The 21,760-nt window shown below is 53.0% G+C and overlaps 7 protein-coding genes across 7 annotated transcripts; 3 read left to right on the top strand and 4 right to left on the bottom strand.

The window, feature by feature from the left end:
* Positions 1-438: 438 nt before the first annotated feature.
* Positions 439-2,601, top strand: BU25DRAFT_449453 (uncharacterized protein; the record flags this gene model as incomplete). Its single annotated transcript, XM_033709640.1, has 1 exon — positions 439-2,601. The coding sequence occupies exon 1, from the start codon at positions 493-495 to the stop codon at positions 2,599-2,601; it is 2,109 nt and encodes a 702-aa protein (XP_033560290.1). The 5' UTR covers positions 439-492.
* A 1,780-nt stretch (positions 2,602-4,381) lies between these two features.
* Positions 4,382-10,618, top strand: BU25DRAFT_492251 (uncharacterized protein; the record flags this gene model as incomplete). The annotated part of the gene is made up of 4 exons (XM_033711623.1): positions 4,382-4,804; positions 4,859-5,453; positions 5,502-10,031; positions 10,080-10,618. 4 exons carry the CDS (start codon positions 4,382-4,384, stop codon positions 10,616-10,618), a joined length of 6,087 nt encoding a protein of 2,028 aa, XP_033560289.1.
* A 130-nt stretch (positions 10,619-10,748) lies between these two features.
* BU25DRAFT_101140 (uncharacterized protein) lies at positions 10,749-11,767 on the bottom strand. The gene has a single exon (XM_033700249.1). It carries the CDS (start codon positions 11,465-11,467, stop codon positions 10,880-10,882), a length of 588 nt encoding a protein of 195 aa, XP_033560288.1. The 5' UTR covers positions 11,468-11,767; the 3' UTR covers positions 10,749-10,879.
* A 300-nt stretch (positions 11,768-12,067) lies between these two features.
* On the bottom strand, positions 12,068-12,749 carry BU25DRAFT_344252 (magnesium-dependent phosphatase-1; the record flags this gene model as incomplete). The annotated part of the gene is made up of 2 exons (XM_033702994.1): positions 12,068-12,424; positions 12,480-12,749. 2 exons carry the CDS (start codon positions 12,747-12,749, stop codon positions 12,068-12,070), a joined length of 627 nt encoding a protein of 208 aa, XP_033560287.1.
* A 2,446-nt stretch (positions 12,750-15,195) lies between these two features.
* On the top strand, positions 15,196-18,107 carry BU25DRAFT_395415 (glycoside hydrolase family 31 protein; the record flags this gene model as incomplete). Its single annotated transcript, XM_033704786.1, has 2 exons — positions 15,196-15,445; positions 15,528-18,107. The coding sequence occupies 2 exons, from the start codon at positions 15,196-15,198 to the stop codon at positions 17,978-17,980; spliced, it is 2,703 nt and encodes a 900-aa protein (XP_033560286.1). The 3' UTR covers positions 17,981-18,107.
* Positions 18,108-18,897: 790 nt separating this feature from the next.
* Positions 18,898-20,292, bottom strand: BU25DRAFT_344322 (adenine nucleotide alpha hydrolases-like protein; the record flags this gene model as incomplete). Its single annotated transcript, XM_033702997.1, has 2 exons — positions 18,898-19,682; positions 19,752-20,292. 2 exons carry the CDS (start codon positions 20,290-20,292, stop codon positions 18,898-18,900), a joined length of 1,326 nt encoding a protein of 441 aa, XP_033560285.1.
* Positions 20,293-20,494: 202 nt separating this feature from the next.
* Positions 20,495-21,717, bottom strand: BU25DRAFT_411928 (uncharacterized protein). Its single transcript, XM_033706673.1, has one exon. The coding sequence runs from the start codon at positions 21,603-21,605 to the stop codon at positions 20,586-20,588; it is 1,020 nt and encodes a 339-aa protein (XP_033560284.1). The 5' UTR covers positions 21,606-21,717; the 3' UTR covers positions 20,495-20,585.
* Positions 21,718-21,760: the final 43 nt, after the last annotated feature.

Genomic DNA, 21,760 nt, shown 5'->3' with positions numbered 1-21,760 from the left:
GACGATTGTGTAGTCATCTCGAGGATTCTTGCTTTGCCACTTGCGTCTTACATTAGTATCGTTCTAAAGCCATGTATTGAGCTTGTGTAGATCTGTTCGTTGATCAAGGGAGTCACGTACCACTTGAAAGCAAATTGACAAAGATCACATGTTCCAGGACTTAGGTTGAGAAACCCCATGAGTGCCATCCACCCTCTCTCACATTCGTATAGCATCCTCCAACCAACTCTCCTGCACCCCACATCCTCAAATTGGCCTACAGTTTGCAAATGTCCCCTGAAGCCTGTGGATATGACGGAAAGGACATGTAAATCTTGCTGTCGGGACTCATTAGCCCGGAAGCGGCTCGATGAGGTTGACGATCGTCGACCCCGCTGACCATGATTCTGACCAAGCGATCATCAACCGGCTATTCAGCCGGCGCATGCTCGACCTCAAGAGAGGCTTTGAAGAGCTCGTCTGTTGCCATGATGCGAGCGCCAAATAACGACCATGCCATCTTTGTGCAGTTGCAGCTTAGTGCTGCTGGTCCTATCATGTATACTATCAACCGTGGAGTGTACAATCGATCGCAAATCCATTGTCCAACAGTATAACCTCAAGCTCAGCCAGTCACATCCATACAGCCCTATCCAAGTAGGAAATGGCAGATTCGCATTTGGTGCTGATGTCACGGGCCTGCAGACCTTTCTTCCACACAACACACTATCCTCATGGGGCTGGCACAATTCATCGTTACCTACAACGCCAAACCAGACACTGCCTGAAGACTACACTGGTGTCGACTGGTGGACTCATGATCGGCTTGTCAACTATGAGCAACCCAACCCCACTCAGAAAGATATAAGCCAGTGGATGATAGCAAATCCGCATCGAATCAACCTCGGGAGAATCGGATTGTGGTTCGACGGACACAATATCACTGAGCAATCACTGGGAGGCAAGACGCAATCCCTGGACCTTTGGACAGGAGTGATTTCTTCTTCTTTTATACTCAATGGCGAAAAAGTCAATGTCACCACAGTGGTGAGCCCTGAGACGGACACAGTGGCTGTCAAGATATCATCGAAGCTACTGACACAGGGTAACCTGGGTGTGATCTTTGACTTCCCGTATGCGACTGGGAAGAATAAGTTCGACACACCGTTTGTGGGATTGTTCAATGCCACGTCAAACCACACCACCAGACTCAGTGCTTCGGATGGTCGGGCGGTAATCACGCATACACTAGATGCGACGACGTATGTCGCGGACATTGCTTGGGAGGGCAACGCTACTCTGGCTCGGCTCAGCAAGGAGGAACACAAGTACGTTTTGAAGACCGCCCAGCAAGCGGAAACGATGTCTTTCACTGCCACATATGCACAACATGCTGGAAATACTACTTGCACTTCTGTCGAAGACGTCCTAAAGACATCAACAGCATGGTGGGCCGATTACTGGTCGTCTGGCGCCTTCATTTCTCTCCCCACAGTAACCAACTCTTCCGCCAACGAGCTCCAACGCCGGATTATCCTCTCTCAGTATCTACTTGCTGTCAACGGTGCCGGAAAAGACCCTGCGCAAGAGTCCGGCCTTGTAAACAACGGCTGGTATGGCAAATTCCATCTAGAGATGGTCTTCTGGCACCTAGCACACTGGGTGTTCTGGTCAAAGTGGGACCTGTACAACCGCAGCATAGGCGTCTACGACCGCTTTCTTATGTCAAGTTTTGATCGCGCGAAGAAGCAACGCTACGACGGCGCGCGCCTAGGCAAGATGAGCGACCCCAGCGGCCGCTCCGCCCCAGGCGAAATCAACAGCCTGCTGATATGGCAACAACCTCATCCCATGTACTTCGCAGAAATGGAGTACCGTACTTTTCCCACCGCCGCCACGCTGAGGAAATGGGACCACATCCTCGGGCCCCTGGCAGACTTCATGGCCAGCTACGCGTTCTACAACACCAGCACGCACGTCTATGACCTCGGGCCTCCAATGTACCCTGTCTCTGAGAACACTCCGCCAAACGCAACCGTAAATCCGATTTTCGAACTGGCGTACTGGCGCTTCGGTCTCGCTGTTGCTTCAGCATGGCAAGTTCGCCAAAACAAGAGCGTGCCAGAGAAATGGACACATGTACACGATAACCTGGCCCCTTTTCCCGTCGAAAACGATACGTACGTCACTTACGAAGGAATAAGGGATATGTGGACCACCCCGGAGTACACAGAAGACCACCCCGGCCTTCTTGGTATTTACGGCTGGCTACCTCCCGAACCGCGCTTCAACCTTACTATCTTTGAAAACACCATTGCCAAGGTACATGAGACGTGGAACTTCCCCTTCTCATACGGTTGGGACTTTCCGCTGTTGGCGATTACAGAGGCGCGGAGGGGCGATGCGGAGAGGGCCGTTAAGTGGTTGCTGGATGTAAACAATGAATTTGATGAGCTGGGTATGCCGGTTGGTGGGACGAGGGTGCCGACGCCGTATTTTCCGAGCGCGGCGGGGTTGTTGCTGGCGGTAGGAATGATGGCTGGGGGGTGGGATGGGAGGGAGGGGATGGTGTGGCCGGAGGGGTGGAGGGTGGAGGCTGAGGGTTTTGTCAGAGGTATGTAGGGAGGTCGAGGGATGAGCAAATAGATGGATGATAAGGATTGAGAACGAGGAAATGTAGTCTATCCATGTTTTACCATGGTGTGAGCAAGCGACTGCTACTTCTCGATGCATCGAACGGAGTATCGTTGCTCGGGACGCAGGTATCCTGAAGGCTAGCATTGCTCGACCTGCATACAACGATTGCACTTTGTGCTGTGTTGACTTGATAGGAGCGCTGTCGTCTGTCGTTTGTTTTGGAGCGCTGATAGCCTTGCGAGAGTAGATGAGGCCAGTGCGGTTGTGAGCTGAGCAGAAGCCAAGCGGTACTGCGGCAAATCTCATCAATCGTCTCGTGAGCAGTGACAGATTGGAAATTTGGCGCTGGGTCGGATTCGCGACGCTCCCGAGGTACTTCCCGCATGGTGGCGTCGATCTGGCGTCTGGGGTTTGCGTGCGCAAAAGGAGCTCACCTGAAAGCCAAAAGGACCCACGATGGCTTTTTTTTTTTTAAACGGTCTATCATCCTTTAGCCATTCCTATAGACTTAAAAAGCATAGCTGATGTTTGCTGCAGTTGTCGTGATGGTAGTGTGTTCGACAACCGGAGTCGGAAGTTGCTGTGGAGGGGAAGAGAGGAAGCGGCGACCACGAGGCTGGACCCGCCCGTACGTTGAGGCTAAGCTGAACGTCGCCCCATGCCCAAGCCCACTCTTCCTCTTTCATCCATCACTTCGAAAACCTTGCCTCATTAGGATGCGACAGCTAGCCACAAAACGGATACGGGCGCTGAGCGACATGGCCTGGCGAAGACTTCCTACACCCTGCTGCTGCGGAAGCAAATCTTCGAATGAGAAGAAGCAATGCGACCCCTGAAGATTGCGGCGATAGGTGTTGACGCGTCGCCGAGGCTATCTCACTTGCTGCGAACACCGATGAATGCTGTGCGTCGCTTTCGCCGACCATGATGGGTTGGAACGCTTCGTCTGTTCGACTGCAGGAAAGAGCCGGTGCACGCATTACTGTCCACAACTTCTTCAGCCCTGGCTAAGAGAACTGCATCTGCTAGACACTCATAACCGCCGTCATTCTCGGTCTGTACACCCAATTGCGTATCATGGAGCATTCTACCACCACCTTGACCACAAGTCTACCATGCGAGCCGCATTAGCGTATCCTGGATGCGGCTGACACCAGCATGGATCTACGGGATCTCCGCAAAGGCCACTAACCCAATTCACGGACCTCATGTTTGGCATTGAGATGGATGATACCGGATTGGATACGTTCGAGAACGAGCTGTACGATCCCCTCTCGCCTACAGGTTCGGTTATGATCCAGGAGCCCATGAGCCATCTCCGCGACCCTGTCAATCTTCTTCACGTGGCGCTTTCGCTTGTGGCTGCTTCGCCATGGCTTGATGAAAGCTGAACGATGCCAAAGTCGCATACTGAAGCTCGTCTCCTGCATGTCAATTTCGCACCATGGTTCAGTCTATCACACACACCTCAGCCTCGAACCGCTTCTACAACCAGCCAGACCCTATGAAAGCTATCAGATGGGGGTCCAGAGCGAATCGGAGACACCTACATACTCCAGGCTCACACATCCGCTCAGGCATCTCAAAGTGGACTGAAGCTGCGCGGCATTCGCATACTTAAGCTGCCTCGTGCCATGTGTGGTTCATGAGCTTAGGTGCTCTCCTCCAGTCTTCGTTCCTTCAATCTCTTTGCTGCTGCTTGCCTTCTCGATATACCCAACCTCGTCTCTTTCCTCGTCCACCCTTAGGTGGTAAGCAGCTCACTATGGCACCTATTTCATTTGACTTTGCCGCTGTGCCTACCGGCATCTCGAAGGACCCAGAAGTCTCTGTCGCGGAGCTTGGCCCTATGTCGCCTCGCCTCGAGGCATTGGAGAGCCTTACAGTACCCAAACTCAGCACTATTCACGAAAAGTCTGATCTGACTGTGACACCTTGGCCACGCTTCGGCCGCTCTGTAAGCGTTGCTTTCAAGGGCAAAGGAACAGTACATGACTTTCTTCGCTTCCTGAAGAATGAGCGCTTCCGACACATGCCTCACGATGGCTCTAGCTGGGACAAGATCCTGAAGTGGGCCGATAACATTGGCGGTGTTGTTCTGCTCAGTGTTGGTGTCCTGAGCGAGTTCATGCTAAACAGCGAGGAAGCAACACACCTCATCTGCGATAATTGCATATCTTTGATCCAGGTAAGTGCAAAAGATTGGGTTCGATACGCCGGACACCAGCGCTAATGAGCACAGCTTGGATCAGCACACATCAAAACCTTGCTGAAAGTCTTCAGTCAATTCCACAAGATCGCTCTGGCTCTTTCTGTTTTCCTGCGTCAAAACCAGCTCATCAAGTCGAATCCTGAGGTTCGCCTCGAGCTGGCACATGCGTTCCAGGAGTTTTCACACTTGACACGCGATGTTCACATCTACTGTGTGGCTCGGTGCAGAGGTGTGCTGCCAGTCGACCATGCTGAGTTGGGCGCATTCATGGTGCACGGCTCAGCATCTTTCTACCGCCATCTTGAAGGAGTCTCGATCTCGATGTGGTCCTCTTACAAGCATTGCTCACAATTCAATGTGCGCGCAATCCGAGATTTCTTAACACCTCAGGACAGCGTTGTGAAGACAATTTTGTCCAACCAACTGTACTCGGAAGCACGCCGCGCGGAGTACACATGCGAGTGGTTCGCAGCACCCCTCAGAAAGTTTACAAAGAACGGCAAGAAGGTTCTCCTTGTCACTGGAGCTGCATCTACCGGCAAGTCTGTACTTGCTCGCTGGATCTACGAGAAGCTCCAGGAGTCGATCGATGACTATCCATTCGATGTCCTTAGCTACACCATCGGTAAGCCCTACATCCCAAAGCGATAGGACTTGCGCTAATTGCCAGTAGACACCAACGTCAGGTACACTACAAGCTCACTGAACCTTATCAAGAGCTTGCTCTTGCAGCTGCTAGACCGCAGGATTGGCCGTGAGCACTTGCTGTCCCACATTAACGAAGCTATCGAGCACGCGCAATCAGGTTGCCCAGCCAGTGAGATCGAGGCTACCCTCTGGAAGGGTCTTGAGCATGCGCTGGACGACCGCAAGCTACTGATCCTTATTGATGGATTGGATCAGCTCAGCAGTCCCCGCATCGGAAACCCGCCAGTACTTGAGATCCTCGATCGCATCACAAAGTCCAAGAAGAATGTCAAGGCTGTCGTAATCAGCCGACCAGTAAGCGATGCTGCGTTGAAGCACTGCCAGGAACACATCTCGCTGGAGAAAGCCCACAGTGACGGCTCGCCAGACATCAAGCACTTCGTACAAGATTTCATCTACCACCATGCTGAGTTGCGACACCTGAAGGAAGCTGAGAGAAACGAAATTGTCGAGAAGTACGCCGAGGCTGCCCACAACTCGTATGTTATCGCCGAGTTGCTCCTCCGCCAGATCAATACCGAAGAATCCGCGGCGGATATCTTGAAAGCTCTGAAGCCCTCCAAGACTGCTGAAGAGCTCCTTGACCGCCAAATTGGACGCCTCGACTCGAAGCGCCCTGAGACAAAGCACATCCTGACCTGGCTTGTAGCTGCTGAACGCCCTCTATCCTTGAAGGAGATCAAGGCCTTGCTCGAAGTCGATCTCGACGGCTGTGCTTACCGTCCCTTCTCTGGAGATGTTGAGAAGACCGTTCGTCAACTCTGCACCCCACTCGTGACCATCAGCGACGGTCTCGTCTCCATTCGCCACTCCAGCGTCCGCGAGCGTCTACTTTCACACAAGGCGTCGAAATTCGCTATCGACCTCAAGGACGCTCATCGAGAACTTGCCATCCGTACTATGGCTTATATCAAGATCCATATTCGGCAACAGGATATCAATCCTTCATCTACCCTCTGCGACATTACAGATGTTCGAACTAGCTTTCTGCAACACGACCTCTTCGAGTACGCAGCTCGTTACTGGGTGTCTCACTTCCAATCCTCTTCCATGTACGATAAGTCGACTGGCAAGATTAACCCATCAGCTCTGTTCAAGATCGCCTTCTCCAGTACGACACGTCTGGCGCTCTTCGAAGGCTCGTGCCTCGCTCGACAGCACATTGCCTGTGATGCGGGGAAGTTGCAACATCTCGCATACAACGTCCGCAAGACTCTTCTGGGCGAGCACTCCGCCGCTGTCTTGCAGAGCTTGATTCTGGAGCTCTACATCGGACGAAAGTTCAAGAGCACTACCACTCTATGCGAGTACTCCTTCGAAGCTTGGAAGCTGAGCCGACAGATCTGCTCTGCGGTCACGATTCAGAGCCTGGCTGAGTCTTTCATCAGATACTCACAGACCTTGACCGTTTCTGAGCACTCGCATCTGTGCGCTCACAAAGTTGAAGTTCTCGAGTATTCGGTTGAAGTGTACAAGCACAGCCATGTCGAGTTGAAGTACATCGAATACTTGACGATTTTGGCCGAGCTTCACGTTGAGTTTGGACACATCCAGAAGGCCGTGGTCGTCTACCGCCAGCTCTACCGTCTGCGACTCCAGACCTGCGGACACCTTCACAAGCATACGCACACCTTGTTCCAACTTCTGATTTCGTACTTGAAGCAGCTCTCCCTTCACGATGAAGTCCTTGAAGTCTACCTCGAATACCACACACATGTGGAGACACTGCTAATCACAGACGAGCGCCGTATTAGCTCCACGCTTGCTCTGATTGCGAGCTACGAGGAACGCAAGGAAATCTTCAAGGCGGAGCAGGTCCTCGTACGCTTCTGGAAGAGCGTCTCCGTTTCCAGGTCCACCACCCGCACCACCGAACTCAAGGTCGACTTCGCCCTCAAGTACTCCAAATTCTTGTTTCGTCACTCACGCAAGGAAGAGTCAGAGGTCATTCTGCGCGGTGTCTGGACCGAGATTCAGTCTTACAGCTATGAGTCCCGCTTCGAATCAACGATGATCAAGAAGGTACAAAAGATTGCGAAGTACTTCTCTCGCCTTGAGGTCTTCAGCATGTCCCGCTCGATCTATCAGTCTCTGTACGAACACTACGAGAGCCACGAGCAGCGCACTTCGACCGAATGCATCACAATCGTGCGTTCTCTTGCCGAAACAATCACCAAGTCGATATCGTACTCGAAGACTGTCAGCAAGTCCGAGACAAGCACCACTACGACTAGCACTACGATCGTTTCGAGCGAAGAGAAGACCCTGACCGAGATCTTTGAGAGTTGTATGGAGTCCACCGAGATCACATCGACTACCATTTCCATTTGCCAGGCTCTCTGCACAAGCTACATGTACGAAGAGCGCTATGAGAAAGCATGTGAGATTTACAGCAGAGTCATCTGCAAGGTCTGGGCAAGCCTGGAGACTTCAGTGTCTGTCGATGTTACGGAATTCGTCGAATATCTCAGCGAGGAGGTCTTCGAGCTGGCTTTCAGTTTGGCGCACTGTCACTTCAAGATGCTGCGAATCGACGTTGCGGAGACAATCTACTTAAATCTCTTCCGCGCTCTGATCTGCATCCGACACATCGAGAACAAGCACTTCCTGCTTGCCAAGATCAAGCTGGTTCTGGAATTCTTCAAGGTCACGTACAAGTACGAGCGTGTCATCGAGATCTACCGTGAGCTGTTTGTCTATATGCCCATCGCATGGGGCAAGACGCACAGGGAGACTATCCTGGTGTTGATCGAGTTCGCCAGGATCTGCTTCAGGATGTCGCTGTACGAAGAGGCTGCCACTGCTTGCTTCTACGTGTATTCTTGCTTTCACATCGCCCACGGCTGCCTCCATTTTGATGGATTCGAGGCTGCCTTTCTGCTCTGCCAGATCTACGAGATCCAGTGCAAGTGGGAGCTTGCTTACGAAGTCTACGGCTACTTGTGGCGCACATTCGTTCGTTTTGGTGCTGAGTACTCACTTGATGTCAAGATCATCCAGAAGATCTTCACCCGTTACGTTTTCATCCTCGAGCACCATCATCACGTCGAGTATTCTGTGTACCTCCAGATTGCTCGGGAGTACCATGAGAAGTGCGTTGCCTTTTATGGTCATCACCACGAGATCACCATCAAGGCTACCTTACATTACGCGCACGTCTGCGAGACTAGAGAAGAACACCGAGAGACCTCCATCTCTTTGTATGAGCAGGTCATTAAGTACTGCAAGGAGGCTCATACTGAGTTCAGTAAGAAGACTCTCCACACCTGTAACACCAGGATCGCCAAGATGTACGCTTCGGAGACCAAGCACATCACTAAAGCAGTGAGCATCTACAAGGAGCAGTATGAGAGCTACAGCAAGACCGAGCGAACTTCGAAGGAGACCTTGACGGCCCTCCACAGCCTGGTCATCACCTACAAGAAGCAGGAGACAAAGGAGTCTATATCTGCTGCCACAAGTACTCTCAAGAGCAGCTCTATGGAGATCTTCCAACACGAGAGCCGCTCTGAAAAGCTGATCGAGTCCGCACGTAGCATTGCCTCGATTTACAAGGAGTGCAAGTTCTCAGAGCATGCTGAATCTCTCATAACCGAGATGCGCAGCAAGGTTGTTGAAGCGATTAGATCTTCTGTCACATCATCGACCACTGTCAAGTCGAATGCCTATGTCTTCTTGGCGACCTTCCAAGAGTCGATCTCGGAATCTTCATCCTTCACCTCGGTGATGTCCGAGCTGCGGTCAGAGGTGCTCATGTACACATCGTACTTCCAGTCCACTAAGAAGCAGACCAACTACCGCTCGATTATCAAGTCGGGATGCAGTTTGTACTTCCACCTACTGGAGAGGAAGACAACCCGCAACGCCGAGTTTGTCAAGATCGAGAAGGAGCTCACAGAGTACTTCCGCAAATATCTCAACCTCTCTCGTAACGTCCAAGATACTACAATGCACTACTTCTTCCAGCTCTACCTCAAGCAGGTCAGCAAAACTCACTACGAGCATGAGGTCGTTCGCCAAGCGACCGAGACTGTACTTAAGTTCACCAAGACCGCCAAGTTCACGGAGGCGTACGATCTTGTCTTGCTCATCGACCGATTCATCCATATCAACGGTGGCTTCAAGTCAGAGTTCTACATCTGCACTGGATTCAATGTCTCGAGATACCTCGTCGGTATCGGCACCAACAAATGCGGCGACGAGAAGCTGTATGCCTCTATGGTTGAGCTTTCCCGCACTATCTTGCAAGAGGCTCTAGCCAGCCTGGATGACGTTGAGATTGAGCTTCACGAGCTGCAGCACCTGCTGACTGACCTTATCTCTACATTGAGCCAGCAGAAGAGGTACCAAGATCTTGAGCGCATCCTCCAGCTTCTGTGGAAGACCAAAACCATCCGCAACAACCTCTCTTCTAGCCCGTTGGTACTTCACATCGGCCGAAGCCTCGTGCAGACGCTGGCCGCTCTCGGCAGATACTCCGATGCGATCCATCTTTGTAAGTTCAAGCCCTTCCTATACTATAGAGTGTCGCTGACAATCTTAGGCTACCACATCAGATATAACCTTGAGTTCATCCGCGGTGCCCTGGACAGATCCACTCTTGAGTTCACGGTGCTCCTGTCCGAGCTCTACACAACACAGAAGCGTTACCGCGATGCATTCGAGCTGCACGAGGACATCATCTGCCGTCTCGGCGAAGGCCAGACGGCACCCGGTCTCAATGCTGTCGACGTTGCAAACAAGCACACGGAGCTCCTGAAGTTCGCTTTCAAGCGCCACGGCAAGTTTGACAAGGGCGTTCAGCAGTACGAGGAGCTCTTCCGTGCGTTGGACGAAGAGTTTGGCAACGATAAGGCGTGGAAGGACAAGCGTCCTCAGCCTGAGAAGTGGACGCTTGGCGTGGGGAAAGACGAGATGTTCGGGTGCTGGAAGAAGCCCGAGAAGTTCGAGTGGAAGATTGAGGAGGATGAGAGTGCTGGCGAGCGGAAGTGGAGGGAGGAGCTTGTTAAGAGGAGGGTCAGTGGTAACCTGTGGGCTAAAGATCCTTCGGTCGAACCTTTGAACGCACAAATCGTGTACTAGTCAAAGAATTTGGAGTATGGGGATTTAATGTTATACGATCATTGGTGCTCAGGCACAGGGGTATCAAACAGGGTGGTGCTTTGAGAGAATCGAATTAATATTTCATGCTACAAGCTTCCGCTGTGCGCGCTGCCTCTGCCATAACGTCCCTGATCACTCAACCTCTCCTCGCACACACAAAATCCCGTCTCTGCATAGACCATACCGCAAATCGTATGACGGTCAGCACCATCACCCGTCTAACCAGCAAGCTTTTTCATCTCACTGCAATTGCGCAGCAAGCGCCACGACCTGATCAAGCAACGCCTTGTCCTCTCCCGCCGCATTCTTCGTAACCTTATCCCTCAAATGATCAACCTGCTGCCCTGCCACAGCCGGTGGGTTGCCTTGGGCTGTCTGGATCCTGGAGACCTGCATCTGCAGGAAGAATTTCGGGACCTTGATCGCCAGATTGCCTCCTACACTCCTGATTCCTGCTTCGGTCGCGAGATACACGTTCAAGTTGTCTTGGAAGGCCTGCAGATCAGTATCTGCGAGAGGATTGGCGGTTGCAAATTGCTGCAGTGCGAATTCGAGGGGTGTTTGAGATGATTTCGAGAAGTCGATGGCGGAGAAGGTTGCGCTGCCGGACGAGACGTCGGGCACGTTGGAGATGGTTGTTGCTGAGTTGTCGCAAGTAACGGCGCTTTGAATTGCGGTCACGGTGTCGGCGACTTCGGCAGGAAGAGCTGTGTCGCCTATTAGGAAGCAGGCGTTGGCTTGTCGAGTTGTGAGATCAACGGTGGGTAGGGCTGTGGATGTTGACAGGATGCTCAGGATGGTGAGCACTGATGTTGTGAGGGTATGCATTGCGGCTTAGGGTATCAAACAGGTATTATGATCGATTTTGTATAGGAATTGAAGGCCTGCCAGAGGTTGCGGATGTGAAAACGATAGACGAAGCGATGGAAGGACAAATGTGTGGCTGATGATGGGCGTTCCTCGGTGATTCGCGGTCGTTTTGTAGTTGCCTTAGCATCGTGACAACCATCCTCAGGACTTGCATTCAGGCGCCGCGCCGTGTGAGGTTGTAGATCAGGCATCTTTCGAGGTAGTTCCTGTGTCACAATGGTAGTCGTGACAGAATTAACAGGGCTGGTCGTCCGTTTTAGGCAACGGCGCGTCTCAGGTGCAGTCTTGGGTTCGCGCAGCATGAACCGCAAACTTCATTCGGCTCGTAAAATTTGACAACTTCCAGAATCGAGGAGTTTGGAACGACCGCGGTGCTTACACAAGGCGGCAAAGGTACCGGGATCCGTCCGGCGCAAGGCGAGGGTGCATGTGAGCGGTTGTACTGGTATCGAAGCGTTTCATGTCGTTCGTCTATTGTAGTCGTGATCCATGTATGAACTTTAATCTTCCGTTCTTGGTGAATTCTTCTCGCATCTTCAGGCATTCTCTCGTGCTCGTCTAAACATGTTCCCGCCCGTGCCTCTTCCTCCACCCTCTGACTCCCTCGTCAATTACATCCCTCGTTACACCTCGTGGTACCAGTTTCATCGTCACACCTAGCACTTCGACGTTCTTGTTCCTGTTCTCATCATCGAAAAATAGCATCTCCTCGTACTCTATCCCACTATCCCTGTGTATGCGCTCGAAATGTGTCGTCTTACTGCCAGGGTAAATTTGCAGGTGGTCGAAGTAGTCGATCGCACGGGTCGAAGAGCCGGACGAATTGGGGATCTTGAGGAGCTTGAGCATCTCGCGGCCAAGGTCGGGGGCATGTGTGCGTGAGGCGGCGCCGATAAGGATGTTCTTGGCTTTGAGCTGGAGGTTATCAGCATTCTGTGATCGATACTAGAAGGGTTGCATATGCACTCACAGCTACCAATACGCCTCCAACATCATTGTAGAAGCCATATGCCTCTCCGTAGCGGTCCTTGACCTTCAGTCCGCCCTCTATCGCCTTGATAGGTCCCGTGACATGCGTGTCCACCCAAAATGGCCATAATGTGTAATCGAGATCAAACACGACAATCTTCGGCAGGGGTAGCCCATCTGTGAATGTCGATGGCCACTGTACCTTCTCTGGCAGTGTCGTAGTGGTCGCTGTATTGTCGGACCGCGTGGAAGTACCGCTGCGGTGGGGCATGTCGAGATCTGGCAGGTGCAAACGACTCGGTGTGAATAGATATGCAAAGACAAAGGTCGTGACTAGTACGAAGAGAAAGCGAAAGTTGGCCAGTATATTGTAGTGCGTGATGCGATCGTCTACAGAAAAAGCCCGTTCGTTGAGTTGAAAGTGGCGCGCAGCCACTATGACATCACGCGTCCATGACTGGCAAGTGCGCTTTGACAGCCATCAGCATCTGGAAAGCAACAGCATCTTCTTGACCCCCACAAATACAACAACCCTACCACAATTACCACATAGCAATCATGTCGGTCAACAAGGTGAGAGTGTTCAAGTAAGACGATGTCGAAAGCACGATCGAACGCAAACGTTTGTCTGCACAACTGTAGTCCCAGAACACACTTATAGAGAGGTGGATTTTCATTGAGTTCAAGGCCTTCGTGCCAGCTCCATCACACAATATCCTACTCTTTGAACATGCCGGATCTTACTCAACATTACTCTCAGGCCACATCGTTGTTCTTCACGCTGCCTGACGAGCTACGCAACATTGGTATATGACAACCTATGGATTCAAATGGCCTGATCCCGGGGATCACACACTGATTCCATGCACTCGATGGTCACTTGGCGAAGAGCATACCGCGCAAGAGCATACCGTGTGAGACAATCCCTCAGAGCCTACGATCTCCCCTTCTGGCTTCTTACTTGTAAGGCCTTCCTCAATGAAGCAATCGAGCAACTTCGACGAGATGGTGTTTGGAACATCTACACCGATACTGACGCACCGATCATGCCGTTCACCGGACTCCTTATCTGAGCCACAGCTCAACATATCTCAATAGCCTGGGCCAGCCTACGTGATCTTCGAGAAAGAGACACCTGTCTTACTGAGCATGTACTGAGTACAAAGCCCGAAGGATTCGCTGCTGAGATTCTGTTTCTTAATCAATTACCAGCCACGAACGAAATCAGATGCTTCGAACTGTTGATCGACTCAGGCAGTGCACGCAGGTGTGGTCGGTCAAATATCAGACACCGTGGATCTGATATCTTTAAAAAGAATCGACGCTGCACCTTGTGAGCGCCGCATAAATGAAGTTCATGCATGGCAAAGTCTCTATGATGAGCTTCAGATCGCAGCGAGCACTGTCTTTCATACCGAGGTTCATGAGATAACAGGCGTGTATAAGCAATCGTCAATTGGCGAGTTGTCAGTCGTGTTCGAACCTGTATCGAGGGAGCAATAAAGTCGGCGGTGTTAGGATGGCGTCTCGAACCTGCTTTTCTGCACCTCGATGCCGTCAGAGTAGATTCTTTGCTAGTTCATAGCTCCAGCATCCGGTTTCCCAGTTTCCCATCTCTACCTCTTCCTGTAACACCAACTCGAGATGCACAAGGCACACGTGCACGAGGGGTTGCACCGCCAGCTCACCGCTCCACAGGTTCACTGACGCCCGTCTTGTGAGCTCGTTACACCTTCTTCAAACTGTCGCACGCGCTGTGGGTACCGGCCAAGGTCAAAAGAAGCCGATCAAGTGCCCAGCAGGCCGCCGGATGTTAGATTGCAGATTTGCCCCACAGCCAGTAAGAAACATGTAGGAAGATGGTCACCCTTTTCGTTGATAGCCGAGGCCAAGCTTTGCGGTAGCGCGGCGCCTCGAAGCCTGATCCCCGCAACGCGTGAGTCGCGCGTCTGATCTTCCAACGTCACGACGCACCTCACGACGCAACTCACGATGCTAGTGAAGAGCCAGTACAAACGCCGTTACTCAGACACATGTCGTCATTCTGTTAGTATGTTAAAGACCAGTCTCAGCATCATGGCCTTCCCACAGGTTCGGGGACCGCCGAGGTTGCTGGCTGCGACCAGCGACTTCCCCTGAAATGTACAGGTCGACGGAAGTCTCGTGCCCAATAGGAAGGTATGACCGCGCTGTTCAGTCCAAGTACACCACCCAAGGTTTCCTGTCCCCGCTACTAGCGGCTATCACATTCTGTTATGTGTTGAAAGGATGCATATCCACACATTTGTCCTCCCTTGTTGCGCATACGCGCCGAGTATTGAAAGCCGGAGATATCTTTGGTTCGCTGCACATCTCCACATTCATCTGCAGGTACAACGTCCCAGCCATGTTGTCAACATCTAATGCGAACCGCTGCTGCTTGCCAATGGACAGGGACGAAGTCATTTGTTTCTACCTGCCGGACCCTTTTCACTAGATGCATCATGCGGCGCGGAAACATGGTAAGGAATCAGGGGTGGAGGTGAAGTTGGATGTTAACAACTCGCCATGGGCTCCACACCTACTTTCTCCCCAGGTCATCGTGACTATGGCCCACTTATACCCGGCACCAGAGCTTTCAACCGCTTATATTTAATGTGCTCTTTTCCGCTTCGAACGCCTCTTCCATCTTACTTGGACCATAATCAACTTGGAGGGCCTCAACCTTTGAGCGCGAGATGTTCGTCAAGTCCTTCCTCGCGCTTGCCGCGTACACGCGCTTCGCTCTTGCGGCACCTTACCCTCACGATACTACTTCCCTCGTCTTCGCTCGAGCTACAGACCCCTCAACGTGTCCGGGCTATACAGCAACCAATGTTGATGTCACAGACTCTGGCCTCACAGCCGACCTCACCCTCGCTGGTGCCGCATGCAACGCCTACAGCGAGGATCTTCAGGAGCTAAAGCTGGTTGTTGAGCACCAGACCGGTGTGTATCTACCTATTGCATATTGCAGCCTCCGTTTTCTCACTTAAATCGACAAGTTGACCAAAAACTGACTCAGTCACAGATGACCGTCTCCACGTCAAGATCTACGATGCGGGTCTCAACATGTTTCAGGTTCAGGAGGAGGTCATGCCCCGCCCTGCAAACGACAAGGTCGCTTCCTCTGGCGCGGCTGTTCGATTTGACATCATTGCGCAGCCCTTTGCATTCAAAGTCATTCGGAACAGCAACAACGAGACCATCTTCGACACTACAGGTACTCCCTTGATCTTCGAGAAACAGTACATTCGTCTGCGTACCAACTTGCCGAAGGACCCGAATCTGTATGGTCTTGGAGAACACAGCGATTCTTTCCGTTTCCACACGAAGGATTACCGTCGCAGTTTTCTGAACGCTGAGTCGATTAACATTCCAAACAATGCGAACTTGTACGGCTCGCACCCGGTCTACTTCGATCACCGCGGTGACAAGGGCACTAATGGCGTCTTTCTGCTGAACTCGTCTCCTATGAACATCGATGTCGACCAGGATGATGCTGGCAACCAGTACCTCGAGTACAACACCATTGGCGGTGTGCTCGACTTGTACTTCTTGGCCGGCCCCGCCCCTGCTGACGTTTCGAAGCAGTACGCCGACGTTGTTGGTTACTCGGCCATGTATCCGTATTGGACGCTCGGCTTCCACCAATGCAAGTACGGCTACTGGGACGTCAATATGGTGGCTGAGGTTGTCGCCAACTACTCAACCGCTGGAATCCCGCTCGAGGTCATGTGGACAGACATTGACTACATGGATGCGCGTCAGGATTTCACTCTCGACCCTGAGCGCTTCCCTCTTACTAAGATGCAGGAACTCGTGTCCACTCTTCACTCCCGCGACCAACGCTACGTGCTCATTCTTGACCCAGGTGTTCATGCTTTCGAAGAAGTCGCAGCCTACAAGAGTGGTCATGATCTCGACATCTTCCTGAAGGCAGCTGACGGCACTGATCTCCTCGGCGTTCAGTGGCCTGGTGCTGTTGCATGGCCTGATTGGTTCCACCCCAACGCGCAGAAGTGGTGGACTGATGAGGTCCTTAACTTCTTCGACACCGACTCCGGTGTCAACATTGACGGCATCTGGGTTGACATGAACGAAGCTTCCAACTTCTGCCAGGACACAACCTGCAAGCCTCGTGAAAAGGCAATCGCAGATGGCATTCCACCTAAGCCTGCCCACGACCCCCGCCCCAACACTGGACGTCCCATTCCCGGGTTCCCTGCATCGTTCCAGCCCAACTCTTCGAAGCGCGATCTTGAGTCACGTCAAGCTATGGGTCAGATGAAGGGATTCGCAGACCGCGAGTGGTTCAATCCCGCCTACACGGTCAACAACCATGTCGGCAACCTCTCCGACCTCACCATCTACTTCAACACCTCGAACTACGACGGCACACATCAGTACGACACACATAATCTCTACGGACACATGATGGCCATGACGACTCAGCAGTCAATGATCACCCGCCGTCCAGAGCTGCGCCCCTTCGTTCTCACCCGCTCCACATGGGCTGGTACCGGCCGCAAGGTGACACACTGGTTCGGCGACAATGCATCGGACTGGGAACACTACCGCACCTCCATCCGCCAAATGTTGTCTTTCGTGTCTATGCACCAAATGCCTCTTGTCGGTTCTGATGTCTGTGGCTTTAACGGCAACACGAATGAGAACCTTTGCGCACGCTGGGCTATGCTAGGTGCCTTCCAGCCATTTTATCGCAATCATGCTGAGTTGTCGACGATTCAGCAGGAGTTCTACCAGTGGCCATCCGTCGCGGAAGCAGCGAAGAAGGCTATCGATACGCGTTACAAGCTCCTCGACTATATCTACACGGCGCTGTACTACCAGACCACTACTGGCGCGCCGATGATCAACCCACTGTTCTTCCTCTACCCCAATGACGCCAACACCTTCGGTATCCAAGAGCAGTGGTTCTACGGCGACTCGCTCCTCATCTCACCAGTCACCACCGACTACTCCGACACCGTCACCTATTACCTCCCCAACGACGTCTTCTACGACTACTGGACACACGAGAAGATCCAAGGCTCCGGCGCCAACGTCACAGAGTCAAACCTCACCACAAGCGACATCCCCGTGCACATCCGCGGTGGCTCCATCCTGCCGCACCGCATGAACTCGGCCAATACCACGAAGGCCCTGCGCCAGGAAGACTTCTACGTCCTTGTTGCTCCCGCTGCCGATGGTTCGGCTAAGGGCCGCTTGTACCTCGATGAGGGCGAGAAGATCGAGCAACCGGGCGTCAGCGAGATTGAGTTCAGGTTCGAGGGAGGCAAGTTCAGCACAAGCGGATCTTTCGGGTACGCGGGTGCGGTTGGGGAGAGTGTCATGGTTGCTAAGGTGGTTGTCATTGGGCAAGAGAAGGCTGGTGCTACTGGCACTTTTGATGCGGAGACGGGTGCGATCGAGGTTGAAGGGCCGTGGAAGTTGGATGGGGGGTTTGACTTCCAGCTTTGAGCAGGTGCGGGAATAGTTTTACGATCTTGCTGACATATTGGCGTCTTGAGATGTTTCTGCGTTATGCACACCGGCATAGCATGGCGTCCTGGGGCTGCGGTTTGACATGTCACTTTGGTGTCTTTGGTGTGCGCTTAGTACATCCTTTTGTCGGGATTTTGGGAAACATCTTGTGCAATGTTTCCGTCATGTCACAGCATAGACAATTCGAACATGTCGTACAAGTCCCTGTAAATTCCCTCTGCTGCACCACTTCCGCTACCATTACCTTCCACCATCAGTACAAGCATCCATACCATGGCCACGATCTCAACTACTTTCCAACGTACGATGGGCAATGAACATTTGTCATACTAGATCTCTGCATTGGGTTTTACTTTGCCGCCTGCATGCTGCTTTCACGCCCGTCAATGTTTACCCGACGCCTGTCCTACAGACGCACAAATTTCATTAAGCCAAGCAATCCTACAACAATGAAAAGCAGCGTCGTGCAGATAGACTGTGGTCACAGCGCACTTTTGGTTTGTGATCTGAGTCGTGCGACACCGCCTCGAGGACTTTGTGGCCGTGTGACCGTGTTGGCGCGCCATGGTCACTTGACCACGTGCTACCAGGAACCACCTGGGCACACTCATCTTCCGAAATGTCAGACACGTGCAATCTGCGCCAGAATGGTGTTTCGAGTGTACCGGTCAATGCGCTTGTCGGATGGTAGTTGCTGCCGTGACACTGTAGCTTCTTAAGTCGGGCGTTTCGCTTCGTGGACGTGTTGCCATGTGTCCAGCGCTGGAAGCGCAAGATAGGCAGGGTTCGCATATCGCTGCAATCCTCAGAACCGTGCTTCGGTGCAGATGTCGTGCCGATCATCTGTCGGCTCCAACTCTTCTCAGCCCAACTCTTCTCAGCCCAACTCGTACTCAGCCCTCCGCGGCCAACGTAGCAGCCTCGAGCTCGTCCCTCACGCTGTTCAAACTGACGTCTTGCACCTCATACCCGACTTCGATCTTGTTCTTCGGCCTGTTCTTGTTCAAACCCTCAAGTAGCACACAAGCTTTGCACACCTCCTGGCTCGACAGGTATCCGCACTTCTTGCACTGGCCCATTACCTGCTTAGTTGGCCCTTTCTTCTTGGGTCCACCGGTGCGCTCGGCGCGGGGTTTCTTTTGCCCTTTCGTTGAGGTTGCGGATGGGGGTGGTGTAGGCTTCGCAGGCTTCGATAGGATTTCGGTTTCGAGGTTGTGCTCCGCGGCGCGCTCGTTGGCAGCGAGTTGCGATTCCACGCTCGCCATGCTCTTGCCTACTGCACTCCCACAGCCACCCTCCTCTTCCTCGGCTGGCACAGCAGCACCAGAGCCGCACGCCCCTCCACAGCCTTCGTCGCTGCCGGGGACTAGGCGCGCCATGTCCTCGCCACTCCTGACTACATCTAGAATCGCGCTCGGTCGCACCCGCTCCAGGTTCTTGATCAAGGCGCGCGCGCTGCCGCGGAAGGCTTCGGGACTGTATATGCACTCGGTGCTGAAGTAGTCGAGTCGCTTGTGGTACGCGTAGAGCACGATTTCCTTTTCGTAGGCGTACTTGAGGGGTTTGGAGCGCTTGATGTTGGTGTTGTCTGCGACGGGGCCGGAAGAAGGGGTTAGGGAAGGGGTGGAGGTTACGATGGAGGTTGTGCGCGAGAGGCGGGGGAGGTCGCCTCGGAGTACTGTGTCTGATGTCAGCATTGAGTTCCCTCAGCTACGAACTGCACAAGGACAAGGACAAGAGGGCTTACGGTTCATGAGTACCGTCTCAGCGACGTCATCCGCATTATGGCCCGTCACCACGTGCTTGACTCCCAGCCTCGACGCGCCTCGATCGAGGGCTTGTCTGCGGAAGACACCGCAGTATGTGCAGTTCCCCTTCTTCCCCACTTGCTCAACGACTTGATCCATAGTCCATCCGTACAGCTCTGCATACCCCAGGATCGTCAGAGACATGTCGTACTGCTGTGCATTCCTCTTCACCGTTTCCAAGCTGTCGTCCCGGTACCCTTTGATGCCCTCATCGATGGACAGCAGTATGAGGTCGAGACCGTAGTCGTAGCGCTCGTTGAGAGTCTTCAGAACCGAGGCGAGCACGGTCGAGTCTTTGCCTCCGGACGCGCCGATTGCGATGCGCTCCCCGCGCTGGAACAGGTTCGTGGAGATGATGGTATGGTGGATCTCGGCTTCGAAGACGTTGATGAAGCAGGGTTTGCAGAGCTTGGAGTGGTCTTTCGGGCGGAGGATGAGGGCGCGGTTGGTCTTACATACGGCGCATATCGAGGGCGGCATGGCGGGCAAGTTGCGCGTTGTACCGCCTTCACGCTGTGTGGAGGGGCGTCGAGAAGTTTGGCGGGGCGTCGAGAAGTTTGGCGGGGCGAACTCGAAAAATGGTGCTTGAGTCATTTGTGGGGATCCGGCCGGCGCGTTTGACTCGTTGTGCTTATGGGCGTTATTGCCTTTGCGCTCAGTGGGCAAAGGGCAAATTAAATTCCTGCTGCATTCGACACATTTGCAACATTGCCATACTAGGAAGTCGTGATGCAGTGACGAGTCTGCTTCGACACTGCGAACTCCTCCTTCTGTCACCCACAAGCAGCATCGAAGATCGCAAACATACCCTTTGTCCCAAGCCCAGCCGCACCCTGTTCCTCCGGTACCTTGCCCTTATACCACATACGATGGTACTCCACACCCGTGTCCTTCCAGCCCAGGGCACCAAACACCTTCTTTCCTTCCACGTTGGTGCCGAAGACCTCAGCAACCAGGCTTCCTGTCGACTCGGCAACAGAAGGATGCTGCATCACCAGACGCAGAAGATGCGTAGCAACAACTGAAGATGGTGCGTAGAGAGGACCAATCCTGTGCCCATCTTCGCAGCCCCGGACAAGGATGAAACCTGTGGGCTCTGAGTCGGTGTAGTGAATGTAGCCAAACCCATCGTCCCGGTCTAAGAGATTGGAAGTCACCCAGTAGCGGCTCCGGTCCAGGCCTGTGTGCGCGAGATCCAGAGCCGCGAGGTCTTCCCTGTTCGCCTTCGAGATGTCTTCAAATTCTCCTGCAGGCCTTTCATAACCCTCTTTGCGCTTGGCATCGGCGCTGGATTTAGCGACGTCCTCAGCCAAGCACACCATCAACGGAATCCTCCCCACGTCCACAAACCCACGACGTAAGTACGTCGGAACCTGCTCTTCCACACCATCCAGCCCCATAACTTCAACGCATTCCTGCTCCCACACCTTCTCCATACTGCGCCACAGCTTGCCGCCCAACCCCTTCCCTCTATACGCCTCGCTCATGATGAAGAAGCCGATCCAGCCCGTGCCGTTAGGATAGGGGAGAGCGACGACACAGCCTTGAGGTTTTGCGCTTGAAGATACGGAGCCCGAGCCTGTATCCGCTTCTGATCCGGAGTTGTCGGATGCAGATGATGCGATTCGTGGTGTGATGAGTAGCCATGTCTTCCCGTCGAGGGCGGCGTGGTAATGCATTGATCCGTCGGCTTCGGAGCGGTTCCATCCTAGGTCGCAGATTATGGGGTACCAGAGGGACGAAGCTTCTGAAAGAGAGTTGGCGGAGTGGATGAGGTGTGGTGTTGGAGCCATGCTGTATTGTTGTGCTGCTGGTGGGTTCGATGGAGCAGTTGGAGACGACGACAAGCGGCCCGAGTCTTATTCTCGAGTTCTGTAGTCACCCAAATCTACCACTAGTTTGAAGATATGCAGTGAGGTTTTAGTGCAAGTGAGTCAAGACGAATGGA

Source organism: Macroventuria anomochaeta (assembly GCF_010093625.1).
Source record: "Macroventuria anomochaeta strain CBS 525.71 unplaced genomic scaffold BU25scaffold_22, whole genome shotgun sequence".
NCBI classification, from domain to species: Eukaryota; Fungi; Ascomycota; class Dothideomycetes; order Pleosporales; family Didymellaceae; genus Macroventuria; species Macroventuria anomochaeta.
This window is presented reverse-complemented; position numbering and strand designations above follow the sequence as displayed.

Bases quoted from the DNA above. Each gene is read 5' to 3' on its own strand.
- BU25DRAFT_101140 (XM_033700249.1), bottom strand. From the start codon at position 11,467: ATGCATACCCTCACAACATCAGTGCTCACCATCCTGAGCATCCTGTCA.
- BU25DRAFT_411928 (XM_033706673.1), bottom strand. From the start codon at position 21,605: ATGGCTCCAACACCACACCTCATCCACTCCGCCAACTCTCTTTCAGAA.